Genomic DNA, 25,406 nt, shown 5'->3' with positions numbered 1-25,406 from the left:
AGATATAACTTTGATTTAATTACCTTCGCCTGCCTGTTAGACCATGTGAGCTTCACTTCTCCTATTGGTAAATCGACCATCTCATTCTTAAGAATCCACTCTAAAAAATTACTCATGCTTTTGGTAAATCCTCTCACCATTTGTGATGCAGGACAATTAACCAGTTGCTCTAAAAGCTCGAACTGTTAGAGTATGGCGAATTAATCCCTTTATCTCATAGCCCAGGCCCCACATCTCATGGGTTAGGACCTCGGTCGAACCCCTCTCGCGGGCCTCAAATCACATGGGTACCACCTCATATGGGCTGCCCACCCCGAGTGTGTCCCTGCATCCCACGGGCTACCCCACTCGAGCCTGGTGTGAAATGCGCATTAATCACCCCCAGTGAGGAGTCTCGAACACGAGACCTCCCCCGTGGGCCTTGCCCACCCTGAGTATGCCCCTCCATACCACAGGCGACCCCACTCGAGCCCGGTGTGAAAATTTCCCTGCATTAATCACCCCTGGTGAGGAGTCTTGAACACGAGACTTCCTGCTTTGATACCAATTTGATGCGGGACAATTAACCAGTTGCTCTAAAAGCTCGAACTGTTAGAGTATGGCGAATTAATCCCTTTATCTCATAGTGTAGGCCCCACATCTCATGGGTTAGGACCTTGGTCAAACCCCCCTCGTGGGCCCCAAATCACATGGGCACCACTTCACATGAGATGCCCACCCTAGGTGTGTCCCCGCATCCCACGGGCTACCCCACTCGAGCCCAGTGTGAAATGTGCATTAATCACCTTCGGTGAGGAGTTTTGAATACGAGACCTCCCCCGTGGGCAAGGCGTCCCGTATCCGTTATGATACGGTCGTATCGACCGATACGTAACGGTAACGGCCGACACCGTTATTTGATAAGGTGTCGAAACGGGTACCCCCCCGATTCTGTGACCATAACGGCCGTTATGGGGCCGTTACGCCTGTTACGGGCCATAACGGCCGTTACGTCCTTGTAATAACTATTACGGGCTAAAGAAAATAGGAAAAAAAAGAAAAAAAAATAGGGAAAAAAAAAACCATACCTTTTTTTTTTTTCCTTTTTCTTTTTCTTTTTCTTCTTCCTCCTCTTCTCCTTCTCCTTCTTCTTCTTCTTCTTGGACTGCTGTAGTTGCGGCTCTGCTGCGGGCCTTCTTCTTCTTCTTCTTCCCTCCCTCTCTCTTGCTCTCTCTCACCATAGCCCCTCCTCTTTCCCTCTTTTTCTTTTCAGTTTCACTCTCTCCCTTCCTTTTCATTTCGTATCAGAAAACACTAGCTATATAGCTGCTGTAGATACGTGTCATGCTAAGATGAGCGTTGACACTCAAGCTCTAAGTTGTACGAACGGTTCAAAGGAGATCAAAGTTACATGGGCTCCATAGTGATGTATTTGTTATATCTACACCGTTCATCTATTTTTAGAGATCATTTTAGAGCATTACCCAAAAAATGAATCATATCCTAAGATTGTCTGGACCACACCAAAAATAGCAGCGGAGATAATGATTTTCACTATTAAACAATTCGTAGGCCCCACCATAACGTTTATATTCCATCCAATCTGTTCATAAGGTCAAAAAGACCTGAATGAAGAGGAAAAACAAATTTCATATTGATCCAAAACTTCTGTGATCCCAAAAAGGGTTTCAATGGTAGACGTTCAATCCCCCACTGCTTTTTGCAGTGTGCTCCACTTGATAATTAGATCTGTATTATTTTTCGTGTCAAGCCTTAAGACGAGCTCGTCAAATGAATGGACGGTTTAGATATAACACATACCTCATGATCAGACCCACAGGACTTGTTGACGTCAAATGAATGGACTGCATACGAGTTACGCAGCACGTCGCACGAGTTGATAAAAGGTACACGTGCCACGTGGGCCTCACCATGATGTATGTATTTTATCCATGCCGTCCATCCATTTTGCCACATCATTTTAGGTCATGATCCAAAAAATTAGTAAGATCCAAATTTCAGGTGGACCACATCATAGGAAACAGTGGTTATAGAATGCTCACCATTAAAAATTTCTTAGGGTCCACTGTAATGTTTATTTTGCATCTAACCTGTAAATAGAGTCACACTGACGTGGATGGAGGGAAAACACACATGTCAGCTTGATCTAAAACTTTTGTAGCCCCAATAAAATTTTAGTAGTGGTCGTTTAAGTATTGTTGTTTCTTATGGTGCGGTCCACCTGAGCTTTGGATCTGCCTCATTTTTGGGCTCATGCCCTAAAATTATTTGGCAAAATGGATGGACGATGTGGATATAACACATTCATCACGAGTAGGGTCCAAAAAACTTAGACACTCGTGTGCTACACTTCACAATCCGAGTCCTACCTAATTCGGGCCCTTAAAAAATTGTACACGAGACATGTATTAACTTAAAATTTACCAATTAAATTATGGACTGTAATTGCTAACTCAAAATGCCAAAATCAAATTGTTTGAATAGTTTTAATTGTTAATTTGTGGACACTTATTTTTTAAAATAGGGCATTTTGATTTTTTTTGTTTTATGATTCACTATCCAATAAATGTCCACCAATTCACAAGTGGGATAATGCCAATAAATTGCATGAATTTGAGGCTGATTTGGGGCGTGGATTGGTCCTCCAAGTTAGCCTCAAATTGGCAACTCCATCTACTTGAATCTAATTTCATTTTTTAAAAGTACTATTGGGAGAAATGATATCAAATTGTTAAGTATATAAATTAGATATTTAGAAAATTAAATATATGAATTTTGTAGTCAAATTCAGGTTATCTGGTTCATAAATTCATCAGACAGTCCGATACAACTTCTCACCAAAGAGTGGACTGTTATACCACCATAAACATGTTCCAATTTATAAATGAATGCATATTTGGAATGCTTAGAATATTCTGGATTTAATCCATATTTTTTCATATTTTTTTGGCAAAAATAATAATTTGCACCGTCACGGGTCGTTACGCTCTCGTATCGCCATTACACCCCCATATCCATATCGGTATCGGAGGGCACCATTACGCCAACTGATACCGATACGAGATACCTTGCTCATGGGCCTTGCCCACCCCGAGTGTGCCCCTGCATCCCACATGCGACCCCACTCGAGCCCTGTGTGAAAATGCTCCTGCATTAATTTGATTTCTCATAAGAAAATCTAATCACATTGAAGTCTCCTCCCACGTACCATGACAAAAACCACCTATTGCAACACACATCCAACTCAGCCCCAGAATTGTGGCCTTAAGCTCGGTTTGTTTGGCCCATAAACCGCCGAAAATACCCACCGAAATCCCGACGAAACTTCTTTAAGTAGTAAAGATAAAGAGAATTGCCCCTTCTAAATATCCTCTTTACTCCATATATTTTGAATTCCAAATAACCAGAATACCTCCTGATGACGCGATTACATCTAAAGCTTCCCATTATGATGGTTTCCCCCACCACAGTGAATTCACTACACCCTGATCTATTCCTTGTGGTTTGGTTTCTTGAAACACCGTCATTTGAACTTTGTCTTTTGCACATCCTTGACTTGAACTTTCTTTCGTGAATGCCCCTAGGTCGTCACATTTCAGCTAATTATATTCATTGGACACCCATTGATCCCAATTTCTCCTTAACTATGTCGCCCGCAGACACTCGCATCTCACTGTCACTATCATACTCCAATTGCAACATCTCTTTGTTGCTATTGGGATTTTGACCATGCGACTCTTGATTTATTATCTGCCTACCCCTTTCCTCCACAAATTCGAACACTACCACATAATCCTCTAGCTTGTCTCCGAGCGTTACTCCTACTAAACGCGCCACCTCTATTGTAGCTCGTATTTGCCGGGAGGGTAAAACATTATTTACCTCATTTGATAAAGCATTAGTTATCAACATGAAGTTAAAACTCCTAAAATGTGGTATGTTGTTGTAAATGTAAGCATCCTACATTTATTTGAAGCATCCACATTTCGTATTAAACGAAAAAATTAATTTTTTTGAGGCGTTTTCCTCATAGTTGCTGTTCATGTGAAAATTAGCCCACATAAATAAAAAAACACAAAAAAGGGGTTAAAATTCCTAATTTACGGCATGATGTTCTACATGTAAGCATCTTACATCTTATTTGAAGCATCCACATTTAGCATTTTTTTTTAAAAAAAATCAAGGTTTTTTCCTCATAGTTACCATAGACGCGAAAATTAGCAAAAGAAAAAAAAAAACCCACAAAAAAGGGTTAAAACCCCTAATCTATGACATGATGTTGTATATGTAAGCATCCTACATCTATTTGAAGCATACACATTTGGTATTAAACATTTAAAAAAAAAAAAAAGAAGCTTTTCTTTATGGGCATTGATGACGCAAAAATTGGCGAAAATAAAAAAATAAAAAGGGGTCAAAACCCTGAATCGATGGCATGATGTTACATATGTAAGCATCTTACATCTATTTGAAGCATCCTCACTCAAATATAAAATAAATATACTAATTTTCGCCGATGTTTTTATGTAAAAAATAATAATATTAAAAAAATAGAAAATTGTCCACCAAATCGACCATGAATCTAGTGAGATGTGGTTGATTTGGTGTTGTAATCATCATAAAAACTATTTCTGCCCAGATTATTTTTTTTTTTAATTGAACATTTACCTCTTTTTCAAAAATTTTCCCAAAATGGACCATGGAGCTTCGAACTGTCCAAATCGCTATAATATAGAGTTTTAATCCTTAATTTGTGCACAATGTTGGTTGAAAATGTCTTAGGAAAGATGAGAAATGAAGAATAATTGCAAAATTTTGGAAAAAATGAGCATTTGGGCCAGAGAGAGAGACACACACACATGCGTAAACTAGCCATTTTCTGACTGTTACGAGGTGTGGTATAACTTTTTTAAGGCTCATTTATTCAGCATCGTATTGGGTAACACTATCAACCAATACCGTTACGTAACGGCCCATCTGGGCCCATACAACCCACATGTAATGGCCCATAAATTATTCTGTTACGTAACTGATATGGGACACCTTGGCTGAGATGCTAATCTAGTCATTTATCATTTATAGGATCTCTATAGCAGAGGAATGCTAATCCTACACAGGTATCCTTAATGCCAATCTTATATGCAACACTTGTGTGAGCAGAACAAGTGCTGGAGATCAAGCCACCCATCACAAGTATTGCCACAATGGGTTTGGGCCTGGTTCTAAACCTGAGGCTAGTAAGAACAATTCTCATCGTCATCTTCCAGACCGTATCCCCACTAATTGGGGTCAGCTACATGAATCCTTTTATGCTATTCCACTCCATCAAGGGCCATACCTTCAATTAGACCATAGGTCATCAAGTCTTTCCTTACTACTTTCACCCACAACATTTTGGGCATTTCCCTTGTCCTTTTAGAGCCTCCAACTTGCACCAACTCACTCCTCACTGGTGCAGTTCTTGGTCTTTGTTGCACATGACCAAACCATCTAAGACTATTTTCCCTCATTTTATTACCTATTTATACTACTAAGGTCCCTCAAACACATTCATTCCTATTTCTTTCATTCCTCGTACTTGCACTCTTCCATTGCAACATCCTCATTTCAGCTGCACTTATCCAATGAACATGTTGTACCTTAATTGCCCAACATTCTGAACCATAAAGCATAATTGCTCTCATAGCGGCCCTTAGAGCCATACACGAGTCGAGTTAGCTCGGTCATGTCGCTTGACTCGACTCGGAAAAGCTCGACTTGCCTTGGCTCGAAATTGGATTCGGGCCAAGTAGAGCTGGTTTTTGGAGCTCGAAAAAATTTTGAGCCGAGTTCGAGCTTGCTAGAGCTCGACTCGACTTGGATTGAACCTCAACTCAAATTGAATCGGCTCGATGACTCGGTTATTTTGATATTGATGCTGCTTACCAAGTGTTTGATGAAACAACTTAACAAAGTGTTGTTTTGGGTGCACACATTCTCTACGGGATTGATTGGTGGCGAGGAAGGAATGGATACGAAACAAATCACTATAAAAAATAAAAACTTTACATTATAAAAGTACCCTTATATTTTGATTTTGATGCTAGTTGCTGAGTGTTTGATGAAATACCTGTAAAACCGTTGTTACTGTTTTGCATTCCGTGAAAAATTGAAGATGCACTCTATGTGTTTGAGAAAATGTTGCACAGGCTCAAACTCGGCTCAAACTGGCCCGAGCTGCTGATCGAATTGAGTCGAGTTGGCTAGTCAGGCTCGAGGACTAAGCCGAGTCGAGTTTGAGCTGGGGTTAGCTACTGGCCGAGCCGAGTCGAGCTATGCCAAGCTCGACTCGGTTCGACTCGTGTATAACTCTAGCCACCCTATAAAAATTTCCCCTTTGACTGGTACACGGTGATCACATTAAACTCTGGAGGCACCTGCTTTTCTTCCATGCAACTTGAATTATGTGGGAAAATCCTTCTCAATCTCTCCACTCTCATGAAATTGACCCAAGATATCAGAAGTGATCATTTTGGGATATATGATCCACTTTTGAAAGTTATTAAATGTTTATCTTTCTTCTTAAAAGTATGTGTTTGCTAGAGTTAGATTGTATGTCATAGCGAAATCAAGGATAACATCCCCCCATCTCATTCTTTCTCTGTTTAGATTGTATGTTATAGTGAAATCAATGATAACCTCCCCGCATCTCATTCCTTCTCTCTTTAGATTGTATGTTATATTGCCGCTGTTGCGGAGCACCCGCCCATATATGTTTAGTAGACATCAGTACGATTGTAGGATCTTAGAGTGAAATCAAGGATAACATCCCCCTGTCTCATTCCTTCTTTGAAATCCATATCCTCCGTGCACCCTCCCATTTTCTCTACCCTCTTTTCCTACATGACCATTTAAGTCGCCTCCTACAGTTATCTGGATTCACGTTGAATGTTGTGGCATAAGTTTGATGCTGGCTTCTGACCTGAGGCAACCCTCATTTGTCTGGACTAGGGATCGGCAGCGAGAGCATAAAACACCATAGGTGCAATCTAATATACTATTACATAGGTTGATTACAATCATGCACTGTCTAATGCTTTATTACATGGGTTGATTACAATCAACGAGTTGCCAGTAGAACAATTCTAACCACTGAATTTGAGAAGTTGACTGTGGACTTCTTGTCAACTTTTTCTTAGTCCTCCGTTTCCTTATGGGGGGTTAGGAATTGTCTGACCAACCTGGCTTTATGACCAGGATACATCAATGGTTGCCAGCCTGGTGAGTGGCTAGGATCTCGTGCTTGTGCAAGTGAGATCAACATCCACCCTTTCAATCTCTACTTCTTCTTTTTTTGTCATTTGTTATTTGTTCATGCATCTGATCATAAAATGTTAAGTTTATCTGATAAAAAAGATTGGTCTCGTCTCATATCATTGACTTTTTTCAGAATATGTAATCAAATTTCTTTTTGTAACCTCAAACTTGTGTAGGTTTTGGTAATTGCTGTCCTATTGAAGATTATCATGAGACGGAAGTTTTCCATCATTCAGGTCAGATCGACTTTTGTATGAATCTTCTTTAGGTCAGGTTCAAAAGTTCAGATGACAAATGATCACATATGAACTTCTATCCATGATCATACTGCCTTTGTTTGACTTTACATAGTTACGAATGAATGGATTAGAGACACATTTTTTCTTTTTTTCTTTTATTTAGCAATTCACAGATACTTCTATGGGCATGACTCCTGTTAATCTGACACAGTGGGAAGCACTTGCTTTGTTGCTTATTGGGATCAGCGTGAATCAACTTCGATCGCTACCTGCGGGTACTACTACATTGGATCTTCCACTTGCAACGAGTGCATACCTGTATACCTTGATCTTTGTAAGTATCAAACTTTATGTGTTCCATTTCCTTGAATTTGGATTTCTGGTAAGAATCTTGACATTGATTACTTCTAGAAGCCGGGTGGGTCCACAATGAGATATCATGATTTAACCGAATGTGGGGGGTTGTCCTTTATGAAGCAGGAACAATACTATGAAGCATGGTGGTTGTTGGTCTTATTTTCAATATAAATATTTTGATCTACTTCTAACACTCCCCACTTCACTGTAAACAGTCTAATGCTACTCTGAATTGATCTTCGAATAGGTATGAGATGTGCATACTCCAGATGCACAGCAGGCATCTGTGAGCTGGTAGATTCTGTTTTAATCCTGAAGAGTTTGAAATTAAATTAATCTCTTCAAATGCCAATCACTTTTAGGGATAAAATTCCAATTGCGTTTCAAGAGTAGTTATTGTTGGTGGACTGTGATGGATGATCATGATTGTATGTGGCCCACCTCGTACATTGATAGATGATTGTAAGAAGGTTATAAGTGGCCCACATGTGTCTTTCACTTGAACTTTAGTCTCTGTGAGTTATGGTTTACATTAGTGCTATGCACCTTAGTTTATGTTTTTACTCAAGTGGAGGGTATTATTGTAATTGTTCATCTATTAGGAAGTGTTAATGTATTAAAGTGGGAGATTTGTGGAAGAGCCAAACACGTGGGATGCACATGGGGAAAAAAAAACGAGCAATGATTGTGGGGAGAACCCACAATTGTAAAGACGAACCAGTGCTAGTTGAACTGGTGCTAAGAGCATGGTGTGGAGTATACGGATGGTGTGAGCCAGTGTGTGCCTGTGCTGTCCAATGGTGCAATCACTATGGGCCTAGGGTTCAATGTAAAGTGTTCCCCATTGGGGATTGTCTAAGAAGGGTGCGTTGCTCACCCATGTGCTTAGTGTGAAGACCACAGTGAGGAGTATATATCTATGTCCTTTTCTTCTCTCGCGCCAATTCGATGCAGCTGGAGATGCAATGTGGATGAAACATTGTAGAAAGAAGATTGTGGGAAAGCAGCAACAATCCACTAGTGAAGTGCTCATGATCACCACCCCTGCTTCTAATGAATGGAACCAAAAAAAAAACTGCAAATCTGATTTTTATTACAAAATATCATAATCGGCTGTTACAATTGAGGAGATTCTTTTTTTCGTAGACATCGGCAACTAAAGGAAACCCTAATACAATAGGAAACTGACCAAAATGCCCTTGAACCCGTCACAACTATATATGCCTTATGTTGATTGGCCACAACTCACTGAAGCAACATTAGAATTGCGTGATGTTGGGCTTGTTTGAAATCTAGCTTGTTTGAAATCTAACTCAATAGGCTATCTAACAAGACCAATTTCTTGTCATTATGACATTGTTTGATAAGTGAAACTTATTAAAGAGAAATGATAAGTGAGCTAAGTGTATGGAAAGCTCCCAATGGACACTGTTGAATCTGGACATGTTGGCATCCACATCACCTATCTGGAGCATCAATTAGGTTCAGTCTGCCCTTCATAGTCTGCCTTGGAAAAATCAAACTGATTGGATGCTCCAACTCATCCACTCAATGGAATACAAATAGATGGACAAGACTGTTAGCAAGGAATGGTTCTATTCAAAGATGCTGATCCATTCAATTTCTGTAAAGTTTTCACAGTTGTAGAAGAAGAGTGGAATGGTAAAACACAGAGTTATGATTTGAAAAAAAATTAAAAAATCTGTCAAATTCTGCTGCTGTTATAGGATGACATTGGCTATTGGCTGTTCTAAGTTCATAATGCTATTGTTTGAACCTTGGTTTCAGGTAACTGTACCGTCTATGGCTTCAGTTTACAACGAGTATGCTCTGAAGAGCCAGTTTGAGACAAGCATCTATCTTCAGGTATTAACGTTGACTGTGGTTGCTTTCCTATGGGAGCTAGTATTTCACTTGGAACCTCATGGTTGTGAGGTTGATGCCTCTTTTATTCACAAAAAGGAAAAAATAAATAAATTGCAACTTGCTTTTCGTTTTATTTATTCAAGAAAAACGTAATTACCACTACCTTTAGTTGACTTTGTTACTTCTCAATACGTGCATGGTGTCTAGACCAGTGTTTTAAATAGCGAATAGCATGTGGTGTTAAGCTACATGCTGCTTCTAGATTTTTTTATTGAGGTTGCTCTTGGTTGCACCAATTTCATGATATTTTGCACCAAATAAGACTGATTAGTAATGAAATTTAACAAAATTTCATTATATTTGATGCAACCAAATGCAACCTAAAGTAATAGGAAAGGGCAATGGTTAAGTATAAAGGAAAGAAAGAGCAACAAAAGTAATTTAATAATGTTACTTATATTATTTTACTAAAAACATTGAAAATATTAACTAATTTTTATTGAAAATAGAAAAATATGTAGCAAAATTTTGAAATTATTAATTGATTTTAATGTTATAGTGGAAAATAACTTGTAATATGAGCTACGTAGTGTGTAGCGTAGGTTACATGCGACTTAAACTATTTTTATGAGCTACATTGTGTCGAGGCTAAGCTATGCAGCGTACGTAGTTATTTAAAACATTGGTCTAGACATAGAGTGTGTGTGTGTGTGTGTGTGTGTAGAATCATTATTCTAAAATATTTGAAGGTGTTTTTTTCATTGGAATCATTAAATTGTATTATCAAGTTACCGGCTAGATACTTGATTTCACTAATAGTAATAAGAAGGAATCTCCCTTTTCTTTTTGATGTACTGTAATTTGATGCTGTCTATGTTTATGCTTCTTTGATTGCATTGAGTTGATAAATCTTTCAACTGCTAACATTTCTTGTTTTGCAGAACTTGTTTCTATATGGCTATGGTGCCATATTCAATTTTCTTGGCATTCTTGGAACAGTCATTGTCAAAGGTAGGAAAATGCCAATTATGTACTGAATCAATCACATTGCATGTTTATAAAGTCCATTATTTGCTGTATTATTTAAGAAAATACCATGTTATCTCAGATAGCTTAATGGCAGAATTCATTAATTAATTAATGCAGTAGATGCTAAGGAGAGTTGTAGTGTGGGAGGGAACGAGATTGGGCTGATGAAATCATCTTTCAATAATTCAGTCCAGCTCTGTGATGTGTCCTTTCTGAATACAATAGGGGAAAAGGAAAGAAATGCAAATGAATAGCTGGTGGTATTTGAAAAAATTGAATCCTCACCCATGAACATTCACCCTTCATGGAGAAGTCTCAAGATCTTTCCCTGGACACAAAAGAAAATTTTCAACACTTGCAAAAAGCTTATCATTGCACAAGGGCATAAGGGCGCGAAAGGATTTGACCCAGATGAAATGCAGTCTTCCCGGCAGTCAAGGTTATCAAACTGCTAGTTTATTATAAAACTCTCTTGATGTCAAATCAAGTCGTATAATAAACTGCAAGATTCGATCCCATTTTTAAAAGAATTCATAAAAAATATATGAAAAATACTAGAAATAATAATATGTCGACAAACCATTTTTCCCAGCAATATTTATCAAGTAAACATGCAATCCTATGAACACTTCATGTGGTCGATAAGGTCTATACATAATAACCAATCAACTCTTTTTTAAGAGTCAACTGATCCATTCATCCCATACTATAATTAAAAAAAAAGTGAAGTATTTAAATAAAAAAAATGAATTCATTCATTATGAGTGTCATCCATGTCATCATTGTCTTCCTTGCCATCAGTGTTCAAAATATCGGTATCACTTTACGTATCATATCCTTGGGATACAGATATGTATCAGTTATCGCACAGGATATATTGTTTGTATCAGGTAATTTATCGTACTTTTTGGGAAACATTGGCGAAATGGTTGAATTTTTCAATGAAACTTCAAGGATTGTTAAAAAAGACCTTTATACACACTTTTAAATCATAAGATCTCAAAAAAGAAGTGCACACAATATGTTTCCTTTGTATAGCGTCCTAAGCTATGCGCTGTTTGACTTAACTAATGCAACTATATTCATATTGAATGCATAACAGTTAGAGTGTATGTGATGATCATTTCATCAAACGCTCCTAAATACTTTAAAATTAGTCTCAATTGATAGCCGGTTGAAGGGAAATTTTGAATAGAATATTTTAATAATTTTTACTTAAAAAATGATTTTTATTTTCTGAAAATTGACAAGGACTTAACAAATCGGGACATCAGCCCTCATACATGTTTGATTTCATGTTTGGAGTGCAACATTGCAAGCAATTTGGGATAAATTGGGGAAATTTTGAATTTTTCCGAAATCAGACCAACTACACTCAAATATCGAAATTAGAGTGTATGTGATGATCATTTCATCATATTTAGATAGCTAGTTGAAGGAAAATTTCGGAAAAAACATGGAGAACGTGAAGAACCAATGGATTTCGAAATCAAAGCTCCATCTCCATGATTTTTCATTCAAAACATGAAGAACCAATGGATTTATAACCATTTGTCACCGATTTAACATAATTTCAAAAAAAAAAAAAAGGATTGGAAATTGAAAATGCTCACCGGATCGAACATGTTGGATATATCGGCACTACTTGTGTGTTTCGTATCGCCCAAGTGGGATAATATATCGGCCGGTATCGTCGATATTTAAAACAGTGCTTGCCATTCTGAATGTTGCTGATTTCGTTAAGATGTAGTGAAATGTAGTCCGCCTCCTCCCAAAACCAAGAGACTAAGATTTTATTATTATTATTATTATTATTATTATTTGAATTCTCACCAAGATGACTTGTTCTTCTCGGATGAAGTAGCACACCACAGAAGCCAGAGACTCTTTCTTCTTGTAGTGTAGGGTTTTGAAAAACTACACACTTCTCAAATTTATCCAAAGAGTCAAACATTTGAGAGGAATGTTTGTTTTTCTCTTATCCCACAGAAAGAAAGAGTTTGTTTTCTCTTCTTATATTCAGGAACTCTTTGCGAAAGATGGAATCTTATTTCGATCAACAGCGACAAAATTCTCATCTCTCTTAGAAGACAAAAAGTGGGATAAAGTAGTGTTTTTGGTTGAAAAGCGAAGAACAATTGATCCAAGCCATACAATCTGAATTGCAGGTCATATAATTTTAAGAATAGAACTGGCAATCACTTTAGGGGTCGTTTGACACCATGGATTTGGGGGGATTTCAAATCCCCTGGTTGTTTGGCACCATAAAGTAACTGTGGATTTCAAACCCCCTCGGTGAGAGCTTGGATTACATCTAAAATCCTTTCAAGAGTTGCATGTGTAATATTTGTGTCACTAGACTATTAAACTATTGGGCAAATGGCCCACTAATGATATCCCAAAACAACTAGATTATCAATTGCATTGCTATAATTACTTTAATATGATGATCAGCACCGTCCAAACATTGTCCATTTAAATCAACGGTTAAAATCGTTGGTTAGTCACATAGACATGATCTCGTGCTTGTGGCCCATCCGAGACTTGGAATTTCATCATTTTTGGGCAAACTATATATTTCAGTGGGCTTATTACAACCATTGTGTGAAACATTACATACCTTCACTAATTAGAGATGTTAAAGTTGATTTAATAATTAAATTCAAACCCCTGGAAATATACCATGCATAGCTACTTTTGGATTAAATTTGATTCCCAATCCAGGGTGCCAAACACAATAGGAGGGTTTCAAATCCAGGGGGTTCTGAATCCAGGGGGTTCCGAATCTACGCTCCCAAACAGGCCCTTATGCTTTCCGCCTGAGTAAGGATGTGGAAGATCTTCATTGACACAAGTTAATGATTTTGAAAAGCATGATCCCTTGAAAACAGTTACAGATAACATAGGTTCTGCACCGAAGGAAAAGCAGAAAGATGGTGATTGGTTTGGATAACCATGTGATGAGATTCTGAAGATATAGTATGAACCGTAAATCGTAGATGCCACATGATGGGATTCAAACATACAAAATGAATAGCAAATCCTAAAATTTTGATAACAGAACTGGCAATCACTTTATTCTTTTCATCTGAATAAGGTTGTGGAGAAGCTGCATTGGCACAAGTTCATTAATTGAAAAAGCAAGATCTTGATAACAGTTATGGGAGCATATGCTCTGTACGAAAGTTGGGGATTGGGGCAGATACCTTGCAATTAGAGATCCTGACTTCTGACTCATATCGGCTAGTGGGACAGTGGGAGGAAATGCAGATGTAGCTAGCATGGGAGCACAAGAGGAGAGAATTCAGTCATGAATAATATGCAAACAGATTATCTCATCAGGAAGGGGGAAAACACAGATCAGCAAGAGAGCACAAGAGACAAGGGTAGATAATTCATTCACAAATATAATATGCAAACAGATTATGTCACAAAGATGAGGCAAAACTTAGTTTAGTGAGCTTGTTCCTGATAATAGTGATATGGATTTCTGGATTTATGTTTTCCTGGTGAATTAACATCAGGCTGTTATGTTCACTTTTGCTCCTTTAATTATTCTCCTTCTTTATTTATTTCATTGTTCACTAATGTTCACTGGTTGTTTACCTAATTTTTGAAGGAACCATTAAACAGAGCATTTTATGTAATAAGTTTAATTAGATACAATACCATGTTACAAATGGATGCGTTAAAGTATCAGCATGCCAGATATTCTATGCAAAACCACAATTCAGGATATAAATATGGCTAAATATAAGTTTTAGAATTAAACACATGTTTCCTCCTATTGCTACACGTGGTAACACACATCCTATTGCTAACCAAAATTGCAATTCACTTATGAAATTACGGTTCCTTGGGGAAAATAAAATGCTGATATGCTTATTAGACTCACCAGTATAATCCCGAATTTGCATTTGTATTATGGTATGCACATCCAATTGAACCATTTCTACAATTTAGACAATAACTTTCTCATTGAATTTGGGTATTTGCTACATTCTATTGCTTAATTAATTGAGAAACACATGATGCCTCTCTGAGGACTTTGTTCCATGCCTTCTTGCCTCGTGTGAAAAGTTCGTCGTTATTGAGGTTTTTCCGAAAAATATGAGATGCCCATGTGTTGGAAATCAAGAATCTTCTCAAAACAAGGGATGCCAGGCGCTTTAAGATGTCTGGAAATCTATTAGATGAAATTGCTTTCATCTTTCATGGCACACTATTTACGATGTGTGCATTTTGGTTGTTGATACATTACTGCGTTGCATCCATGTGCTCATAGACTTCTCGGTGTACACCTGCAGTATAAAGCACATGCTGTTATCCTTTCTGCCACGTTAAAACTTAGTTCTGTTGTTTTAAATGTCTTCAGGCCCCAGCAGCTTTGATATCCTGCAGGGACATTCAAAGGCTACAATGTTTCTTATATTCAACAATGCAGCACAAGGCATCCTGTCCTCGTTCTTTTTCAAATATGCAGGTTGGATGAGTTTGCAGCATTTCTATTATTGTCTCACCTTTTAGTCTAGTAGGGCAACATTTTTTACTGTCAACCCGTAAAGTCATTGTAATCGCCTTTTTGTTGTTGTTGTTGTGCCTGCTACATTAATGATTCTTTGATGCTTGCAGACACAATATTGAAGAAATATTCATCAACTGTGGCGACAATTTTCACTGGGATAGCATCTGCTGCATTGTTCGGTCATACTCTGACTATAAACTTTATATTAGGAATTTCAATTGTTTTTATCTCGATGCACCAGGTAATAATTGCAATCCAAAATATTTCTCATCTCGTTGATATTTTGTTGTATGCACTTATGTATTCTTTTCCTTTCAGTTCTTTTCTCCCCTTTCGAAAGTCAAAGAGGAAGCACAAAATGGTACTTTAGAAATGATGGATGTTCAGAATAGTCACAGGTCTGTAGTTTGTTTTGATTGCAATAATTTGTAACATGGTACTAGATATCAGCTATTGTATAGCTTATTGGCTGACATTTAAGATTTATTAAATGATTTCTTACTAGAGTGGTGATGCTCTTACCTTTTTATGGAATTTGTTGGTAATAACTAGTGTTCGAATTATCTCCGATATTATCGAAATATCTCTGATATTATCTTTATCTCCAGCTTAGCGATACCGATAACACTGGTAGTAGTGATATCGATATCGATATCGCTGGTAGTATTAGAAATTTCAGGTATTAGCAGTGTATCGCCAACGTATCAATATCACTAATCTAATCGTCAATATTTTCAACTATGTAAATTCTAGGTGTCACTTGTATTGTCTATGCATCAATATCGCCAATGTATCACCAATATTTTTTACTATTTAAATTCTTGGTAATACTTGTATCATAAGTGTATCGACGATATTTCAATAATATCGCCAATGTATAGATATCATCAGAATTTTTATTTCAATTTTTTTTTTTTCATTGGTAGATGGTTGAATGTAGTGTTCAATTTGTCATTGATAATATTGATAATATCTCGATATTATTGATATCGTAACATGCGAGATATTTGAGACCACAATCTTTCGTTTCCTTTCCACTTGTTGATGATTTCTTGGTGAAATATCACGTGTTGTTGATATTTTACAATATTGATGGATGTTTGGATGGAAGGTTGGATGGTTAAATATGCCGGAGGGGATGGTTGGACTGATTTCTTACAACAACACATGCTTTTAAGGCCCCATTAAATGGAAACTCGTTATGTATGTATTCTTTTTGCATTAAAAAAAAAAAATAATTCTAAATATGCTAATATGTACATTTTAACATCTTCTAAAGTTTCTCTGAAAATTCCACGATTTTCCCTATGTTTCCCCACATTTTCAGTTATCAATGATATTATCAACGATGTCGTTATTGTTGCTGTATCCCTGGCCAGCGAAACTAGTAGCGATATTGATACTTCGAACACTGGTAATAACCAAAGTTTTTGAGTCATCTAAAGCAGGCCAAGTGACTGTCCTCTCTTGTCAACTAGGAGCTTAGATAGTTGCGAGTTAATAGCAAAGGGACATCTTTGACTTCAAGTTATACCTCATCTCTTATGTTTTCTTTTGAGTTAGCTTCTTCCTCTTCCTATTCTAGAGGTTTGCTAAGCTAACATGCATGATCGGCCTTGCTCATGTTCATGCCAGTACATGTGCCAATATGTGCAAGATTCAACTTTCCATGATGTGCGCTTCAGGTCATTTGGCCCATGAATCAGGCTGGTTCACTCCTAATATGGGCCGCCAAATACAAAAAAGAAGAAGAATGGCTAGAAAGAATCATTTAAACTTATTTGTTTCAAACTAGATGTTCTAAAAGATGCGGCCCATCTCATGGAAAGATTGGATCTAGCACGTGCCATATCGGCACATGCAATGGTGTTGACATGAGCAATGCTTTACAGGTGTGGGTTAGCAAACCTCCATATTCTACACACACTTGTAATAACTTCCGTTTTCATCTTTGCTAAACTCTCACCAACTTGAGACATGTTGTCAAATTGTTGTCCTCATCTGAAGAACTTGCTCACCTCTCTTCCTATTGGAACTTTCTCAACAACTTGCTCACATTTCTCCCTATTGGAACTTGGAGACATGGCATGTGCAATGAACGAGGGAGTAGAGGAGAGAAAAATGGATAGAGATAGAGGCAAAGGGTGTGGCTACACGTAGGTGCATGCTAAACCTCAGAGAGATAAAGAGAGAAAAGGTGCTCATAATGGTTTCAACGGTAGGTGACCCATACCTACATTTTTTCGGTGTTGTGGTCTACTTGAGATTTAAATTTGTCCAGTCTTTTGGATGACAACCTAAAATGAGCCAGTGCAACAGATTAGCGAAGTGGATGCCATATAGTCATCACGGTGGGTCCCACAGAGCCTTTGTGGCACAACCTCCCTAATATTACGTTGTCAGTGTGGGTTACATGCAAAGAGATGTGGGGGGCGGGCTACTCACATGGAAGATTAAAATGACAAAAATGTCCTCGGTTGAAGGGCTAGACTAGACACATTATGTTGTCAACAGCTTATGCCCCTTCTTGTGACTAGCTGTAGGAGTAAAATTGGCCAAATTATGGGTGGAGATCGGCTTGGTGGTTGGCCAAGCCTTGTAGGGCCAGGAATTGAGCCCCTAAACTTGGCTTGAGGGTTGAACTTAGGTTTGAAATCTAGGCCTGGTGTTAGGACCAGGGCCAATGATGAATGGGCCGGCCTAGCCTAGTTCAATCTAATCGTCAAGTGGGTCACCATTATACTATATGAATGGGCACTTTAAAGACACTTGTGTGGTCCCCTTTCTACGTACAAGCTTAGTTTTAAATCTCTTTTGGCTTTGGGGTCATGTTTCTGTGACAAAAACCATTCATATGATGGGTCTGGTCATGGATGGAGTGGATACCCCAAAAGATTTCATATATTGGATCACTTCATACCTTCGATAATTTCACTCTTTTCCTTATAGGGTCGAACCATTGGGGCCAGGGCCAAGTCCAAGGCCAAGGTATTCCATAACGATAATGGCGGCCGTAACAACCGCCTCACACTTGCGTGCACACACATATTTGATCCTGCAATGGTCCTGTAACTATTGTAATGGCCCCGTTGAAACCAAGAATGAATCTTGGCAAATGCATGATTGTATTTCATTATCAAGAAAAGGGGGGAAAAAGTCAAGAGGATCTTGTAGCTGCTAATTTTATTACATGAAGATGAGATCCCTTAATTACAAAAACATATGAACCAATGTTACCTGGATCATGGGGCGTGCCGGTACATGGTAAACTACTTTAATACATGGTACGCTAGGGCTACATTCATTTCAAACCCTTAATACGTGTTTTGCTATGGGGAAGTTCATTTTGGTTGCTACGATACATACTATTGAGTACATGCTATATATATACATATATATATATATATATATATATATATATATATATATATATATATATATATATATATTGTTATTTTCATTTAGAAATGAAAATTTGAATGTTATTATTGTAGATTCTACATTCATACTTTCATAGTATTATACCATATGCCTACAATTGTATAGTCAAATTTAAATTGTATTTCTAAGTTTGAGCATGTAGCCTAATGGTTGATAAGGCATGTTTTGATGTTGAGGTCTCGGATTTGAGCCTAACCTATCTCATCGTCATCATATAAGCCTTATCCCAACTATATGGTGTTAAGATTTATGGAGCCTAATAATCAGAGGTGTACTGTTCATCCAACCATCACTTTCGCGGCTAATTCTGTATTTTCACATGGAGTTTTATGTAAACCCTAGTTCATTTGGGATAATATATATTGTCGTGTCAGAGAGAGAGAGAGAGAGAGAGAGAGCTGTCTGATTGTACTGAGAGCCACTTCTTCGTTTTTTTTGCCTCTTAGCATAGTGAATGGGCGTGAATCCGTGGATGTACTGAAAGGGAACCCCGTAAATCTCTGTGTTGTGATTTGCACCTTTTTTCTGCTTTCTTTTGATTTTGATATTGCTATGCGTGTGATCGAGAAGGGATCTCTCTCCCAACCAATTGGGATCAACCACACGAATTGTGTTCCGCCTTTCCACTCATGGACCACACACACACACACACACACACAGAGAGAGAGAGAGAGAGAGAGAGAGAGAGAGAGAGAGAGAGGAATGCTCATCTGCTCACCTTCTTACGTGAGCACCTTTGCACACGTTTCTTAGGCACGAAATCCGAACGATCCTCGTGATGCGGCACCCCTTGAAACTCTATGGGCCTAATTTCCAGCCCGATCCAAAACTCTAGTAGGCCATAACAAAGAGAAATGCAAATCAAGGGAGGAAACTGTTTCCTTTTGCCATGGCCCACCAGTGTTTTGTATCGGGCTGAAAGTTGGGCTGTGAGGTTTCAAGGGGTGCCGCATCACATAGACTGTTCAAATTTTGTGCCTAAGACACTTGTGCAAAGATGCGCATGGTGCTCACATAAGAAGGTGCGCAGGTGAACATTCCCCTCTCTCTCTCTCTCTATATACATATATATTTATATTGAAGGATGAGACCATTTCCATATTGTTAGGATTCATGATAAAAGTTGTAAAAGTTTCACGCTGGTTGCCAACATAACGCAACCCTCTATCCAAGGTTAGGATATACAATGTGCGCACAAAGCTCAGGCTGGCAACCCTCTATCTGAGCTTGGGACATACAATGCGAGCACAAAGCTCAGGCTAATTTCTAGCCTAGCTTACTTATTAAAAAAATCTGTACATTCTAAATACAAATTTACATCACAGCTTAATTAACAAAAAGAAATAAGAATTGTAATTTTGGGCTGGTAAAAATTATGATCCAGATCTTGAATGACCCCATAACTTGGATCAGGTGATTCAGAATGGGTCTAACAACCTTTTTGAACTACTAGGATTCATGTGAAGGGTGGGAGTGGAAAACATATTTATTACTCCCGATTTTCCGGAAAAATGTCCCAAACCCAACGCACTTTCCTTTTTCAGGAGGAGACTTTATTTCACTTGACCTCCATTTAATTGCTCTCCACATGTACACACATGCCTTCATCCATCTTCTCTTGTGCTGCACATGCCACTATCCACCTTTAGTGTCCCCAGATGTGTTGTTGTTCATCAGCACTTGCACCTAATGTGCCATATGGCATCGTTGATCTTCAAGTGCCCCATACGTGCAATGTGTGCCACATGCCACTGTCCATCAACCCCATATGTGCACATGTGCCACCATCCTTCTTTAAGTGCACTACCACCGTCCATCCTCTCACATGTGCCAATGTGGACATGCTAGCAATTACCAAGACAAATTTCCAGGGAAAATTTTATTTTGTCAAACAACAAATTTGGAAATTGGGCCCAATTTTCTAGAAAAATCTTGTTGAGAAAAAAATAGCCAAAAGCGTTCCCTTTCCCATAGCTTCTTGAGAAAAAGGTTTCCCAGGAAATACTGTTGCCTCCAATTTTTTCGCTGTGTCCAAACTAGCGCTTAGGGGTAGAGACTAGAAACTATGTGATGGAGATAGCCAATTCTAGAACTTGACCCATTTTTTCTCTAAATGATTCCGTGATAGTCAACTGTGATGAATTTCCTTCCCCCTACTGTAGAACTCGAACCCTTCTCTGTCAATGGTTGGGGATGGCCACTGGAGATGGCATGGATCATTAGTGACATCTCTCCCTCTCCCCTCGTTTCTTAATCCCAAAACATCTCTTAAATATATTTAAAATTTTTCTTTGCAGAGAAGCTTTCCAATTCAATCGTTGTGGCATTCCACTTTTTTTAGTAAATATTTTGCTTATTCTTTTATGCACTTATCCTTCATGTTTCTTTTTAGATTTCACAAACTCAACATATGAACATTGAACACCAATAATTCTATTATAGTGTATTTAAACTCTATTTGGAACTTTTTTTTGTTGTCTCAAGCAATTTTGTCAAAATTGTTATCGCATCGCAAACCGTAATAGGGGTTGAATTGTATTGAATCACAAATCATATCGTAAGTCGTTAGATTTTTAATGATTTTCTTAAAAATGTGAAAAATATAAATAAATCTGAAAAAAACTTAGCAATCATCCTTTTGCCATCAATATGCACCAAGTAATACCGTGTCATGATAGTGTTAAAGGATTCTTATCTTTCTTTTTTTCTTTTGGTCTTTCAAGAAATTTTCCTTAAAAAACATACAAGATCCTTTAATAATTTATGTTGTTGTTACCTTTCTGGAATGTAGAATGACATTTGGAAAAGCGACATTTGATTATGTAGACCAACAAAAAAAAGATATTTTGATTTCTAACTATCATTCCACAATAAATAAGTCAACATGATTGTAACCATCTATAAAAACATTCCAGATAAGTCATACATATACTTGGTGTTTCGACCTGTAAAGAAGTATGGAATCATAAAAAAACCTCCATGATTTAACATTGTAGAGAATATATATCATTTGATCACTTATAAAGGACCAAATAAAATAATTTACCTTTTCTATATGATTCTTTAAAAATAAAAAATAAAAAAAATTATTATTATAAGTTTTTTTTGTAGATGATTCTTAAAGCCCCAACCAATGTAAAAGCATTAAAATGGAAGCCAAGTAAAGCTTAAATAGAAGAAAACAAGTATAATTTAAATCATAAATTGTAGGAGTCATATGAATAGGGATTCAAATTGTTTTGCTTAAGATTCAACTTAAATTGTATATCGTAAATCATAGGATTTTGACAACATTGGTCTCAAGTAGCAGTGCTATCTTAATCTGTTTCTTTTTTAGAAAAACATTTTATATAGTTGTTCATAACTGTTGTCATTTATTTAGCTAGAGTAGTTAATGCACCTATGCTTTGACATCATCACTTTGCAAATGTTTAAGTTTTCTTTTCTGGATTATCTGCTTATATAAGGCACACTTATTCTCAGGTTGAAGGATTCATCCTTCATAAATATGGCGGCTGGAGCAACTGAGGAAGTGAGTAATGTTTTATTTATAGATTCTTAGATAAATAAGTTGAAATGGTTCTACCTTTAGAATGATTTTTTTCTTCTTCTAATTTTCAGGCTAGCCATCGTGTTGGATCTAGTGACAGAGAACCGCTTCTCCCTAAATGATGTTACTTTTGAGGCATGCCACTACACCTCAATCTCTCTTATTTGGATATAATATCACGTAACACGCTAGAACTAGAGTTCACAAACTCAATTGATTGCTTGATAAACTCATAGACTTGACACGACACATTGGCTACTAGGTTTCCTAAAACACCCGAGTAATCTACGGTGTTTCGAACATCGGCAATGATATTGATATGATTAGCAATATTATTGGTAGTAGATTTTGACGACTCCTCCCCAGTTTTTTTGAAGCAAATCTCTAATTTGGGGAAAAAATCAAGAAGGGGGAAAATGTGCACTAATACCGTGAAAATCATAACAATGCAAAAAAAAATGAAATTAAGTTTATTTTTTTAATTTTTTTTAAAAATGTTTTTGGGGCATCTTACTTGGGGAGTGGATTTCGACAACTCTTTTCTAGTTTTTGTAAATCAAATCCCTAATTTTAGGGGGGAAAACGTATGTAAATACTACAAAAATCAGAAAAAGTTCAAAACATAGGAAATTCGATTTCTATTAGATTTTTCATTTATTTTTATTTTTATTTTTATTTATTTAATTTTCACGGATTTGGTTAGGGAGTGGATTTTGACCATACCGTTCATTTTTTGAAAAAAAATTAATTATTTAAAATTAAGAAATGCATAAAAACGTATTCATTTTTTAAAAATTTATGGATGAATATTGATGAGTAATATGTTGCGATTTTTATTTTAAAAAATATTTTTCGAAGTTTTAAAATTGTGAAAAACTAAAAATTTTATTTTACTTTTAAAAAGTAATTATTTTATAATCATAATCATATATGGATGTATGATATATGTATGTGTGGCTGTGTGCATTGGTGAATGGATGAATTGTGTTGTGGATGTGTTGTGCATGTATGGATTGATCATGGAGACATGCTTGTATGCATGGATGGATGGATGTATTAGCGTATTCATGGATGGATAGACATGTATGGATGTATCATGTGTGTATGTAATATGTATGCATGGATGGATGGATCTATTAGTGTGTGCATGCATGGATGGATCATGTATGTGTGTATATGCATGCATGCATGTATGGATGGATGGATCTTGTATGTGTGTATATGCATACATGCATATATGGATGGTTGGGTGGACAGATCAGGTATGTGTGTATCCATGAATGGATGGTGTGTTAGTGTTCGTATGCATGGATGGGTGGGTGGATTAATGAATATATGTTTGTATGTATGTATGTATGTATGTATGTATGTATGTGTGGATGGATGTATTAACGTATGTATGCGTGCGTGGATGGATGGATGCATGCATGCATGGATGGATGATGTATGATTTTTTTTTTAAAATTTTTTTTAAAACAACTGTATGCGATTATTGTGTCCCTAATGATATTATTGGTGTGAAATGAACTAATTTTCGTTACTATTGCACTGAAATTTTGCGACAACACATGCTCTAGGCTTCTATTAAACATAAACTTATTATGTATGGTTCTTTTTTGCAATTTGTTTGGTTCCTAAATGTGTAAATATGTATATTTTAGCATCTCCTGAAGTTTCGCCATTTACCCCATGTTTCTCCAATGTTTCCTTCAGCAATACATTTCCAGGTATCTGTGATATTGATGCACGTTTCTGTATCCCTGGTCGGCAATACATGTAACGATACTGATATTACGAACACTGGTACCTAGTAAACATGAATCCTCCACAAATTTCAAAAGCATATCAAGTAGTCAAATGATCTGATGAAGTCCTCACAGAATTGAGTTGATATTGAAAACCTTGACCTTGTTCTCCAAAAAGTAAAGCAGATAAGAAAACAGTAAAAACTTTTCAAACTCATGAAATTGGGAATGCCTGCCAAGTTTGAGGTAATATGAATACAGGTCCTCATTGAGTTTGAGTTGGGTTGTGAATTTCTAAACCTTTAGTAATATTGAAACCTCATGGTCTTGAAATGATACAAATTTCTCCCATGGCTTTTTAAACTTATGACTACACCTTTTGTTTGCTCCATTCATATGATCATCATGTTAACAGTGAAGTCTTTATGAGATCGTCACTGGGTCCATAAGGTTGAATCACTGGCATTAGGAGGGAAAACGGTGCAATAAAAGGCGCTTCATCTCGTCTCACCGAAGAATTTCGTTTCTGGGAACTGGGATCATCCATCGGTTGGTCTATACCAGTGTTTAAAAACTCGGGATATTGGTGCTATGATTTCTGATGATATCTCGGTCAAGTATGCAGATTACTCGCATTTCTATAATAAAATAAAATAAAATAGATGAGGTTTATGTATTTTTATCATTTCAAAACCATGAGGGAGGTTTCATCCAATAGAAAAGGTTATGTGGAGTCTCATCCAATGGAAAAGGTTTCATATATAAATTCCGAAAAAGACTATTGATTGGATATGTAGACTACACAGTCCAATTGATGGAAAATCTGGGCCATCTGATTGTATGTAGGTCCCACAGTTCAACCTGCACAAACCTTGACCTATCTTCCATTGGATGAGACTCCACATTTATCCTTTTTCCATTTATTTCTTTATTTGTTGTAATGGTGGATAGTGAGAAGCTTTGGCATCTAAGGTATGCTAAGATCAGCAAATCGATATGTTTTCATATCTGAAGTCTATTCAATTCCATACTAGTTGCTTCTTCAATTATGCTATCAGAGCAAGTTCTTTCCTAGGGAACCTGTCCATTTTTTTTTTCTTTCCCCATTTCCTTTTCCCCACATTTGTCCAGCCGTAACCTAACCCTAAGAAGTTCAATTTTCCCAACCTTACATCCAAAATTTTGATCCCTAACTCCTCTTTTTTTTCTTTTTCTTTTTCTTGAAGGGCAATGGATTTTATTGAGAAGCCACCTTAGGAAGCTAAGACGGAAAAGAATACAAAGTGATTATAGGCCCAAAAGGGCAATGAGAACACAAGCATCCATATCGCTAAAACCAGACGCCCACTTAACAACCC

General features: G+C 37.2%; 1 protein-coding gene across 1 annotated transcript in view; it reads left to right on the top strand.

Moving 5' to 3' along the window:
* The window catches only part of LOC131240068 (CMP-sialic acid transporter 2-like), a 60,199-nt gene that overhangs the window by 26,586 nt on the left and 8,207 nt on the right, over positions 1-25,406 (top strand). Inside the window, exons 7-15 of the mRNA XM_058238089.1 lie at positions 7,473-7,532; positions 7,747-7,869; positions 9,681-9,758; positions 10,700-10,769; positions 15,163-15,270; positions 15,420-15,553; positions 15,631-15,710; positions 22,237-22,285; positions 22,375-22,438. Of these exons, the coding sequence (XP_058094072.1) occupies positions 7,473-7,532; positions 7,747-7,869; positions 9,681-9,758; positions 10,700-10,769; positions 15,163-15,270; positions 15,420-15,553; positions 15,631-15,710; positions 22,237-22,285; positions 22,375-22,425 (753 nt within the window). The 3' untranslated portion in view covers positions 22,426-22,438. The remainder of the gene's footprint in view (positions 1-7,472; positions 7,533-7,746; positions 7,870-9,680; positions 9,759-10,699; positions 10,770-15,162; positions 15,271-15,419; positions 15,554-15,630; positions 15,711-22,236; positions 22,286-22,374; positions 22,439-25,406) is intronic.

The sequence above is a fragment of the Magnolia sinica genome, chromosome 3, assembly GCF_029962835.1.
Source record: "Magnolia sinica isolate HGM2019 chromosome 3, MsV1, whole genome shotgun sequence".
Taxonomy (NCBI): domain Eukaryota; kingdom Viridiplantae; phylum Streptophyta; class Magnoliopsida; order Magnoliales; family Magnoliaceae; genus Magnolia; species Magnolia sinica.
This window is presented reverse-complemented; position numbering and strand designations above follow the sequence as displayed.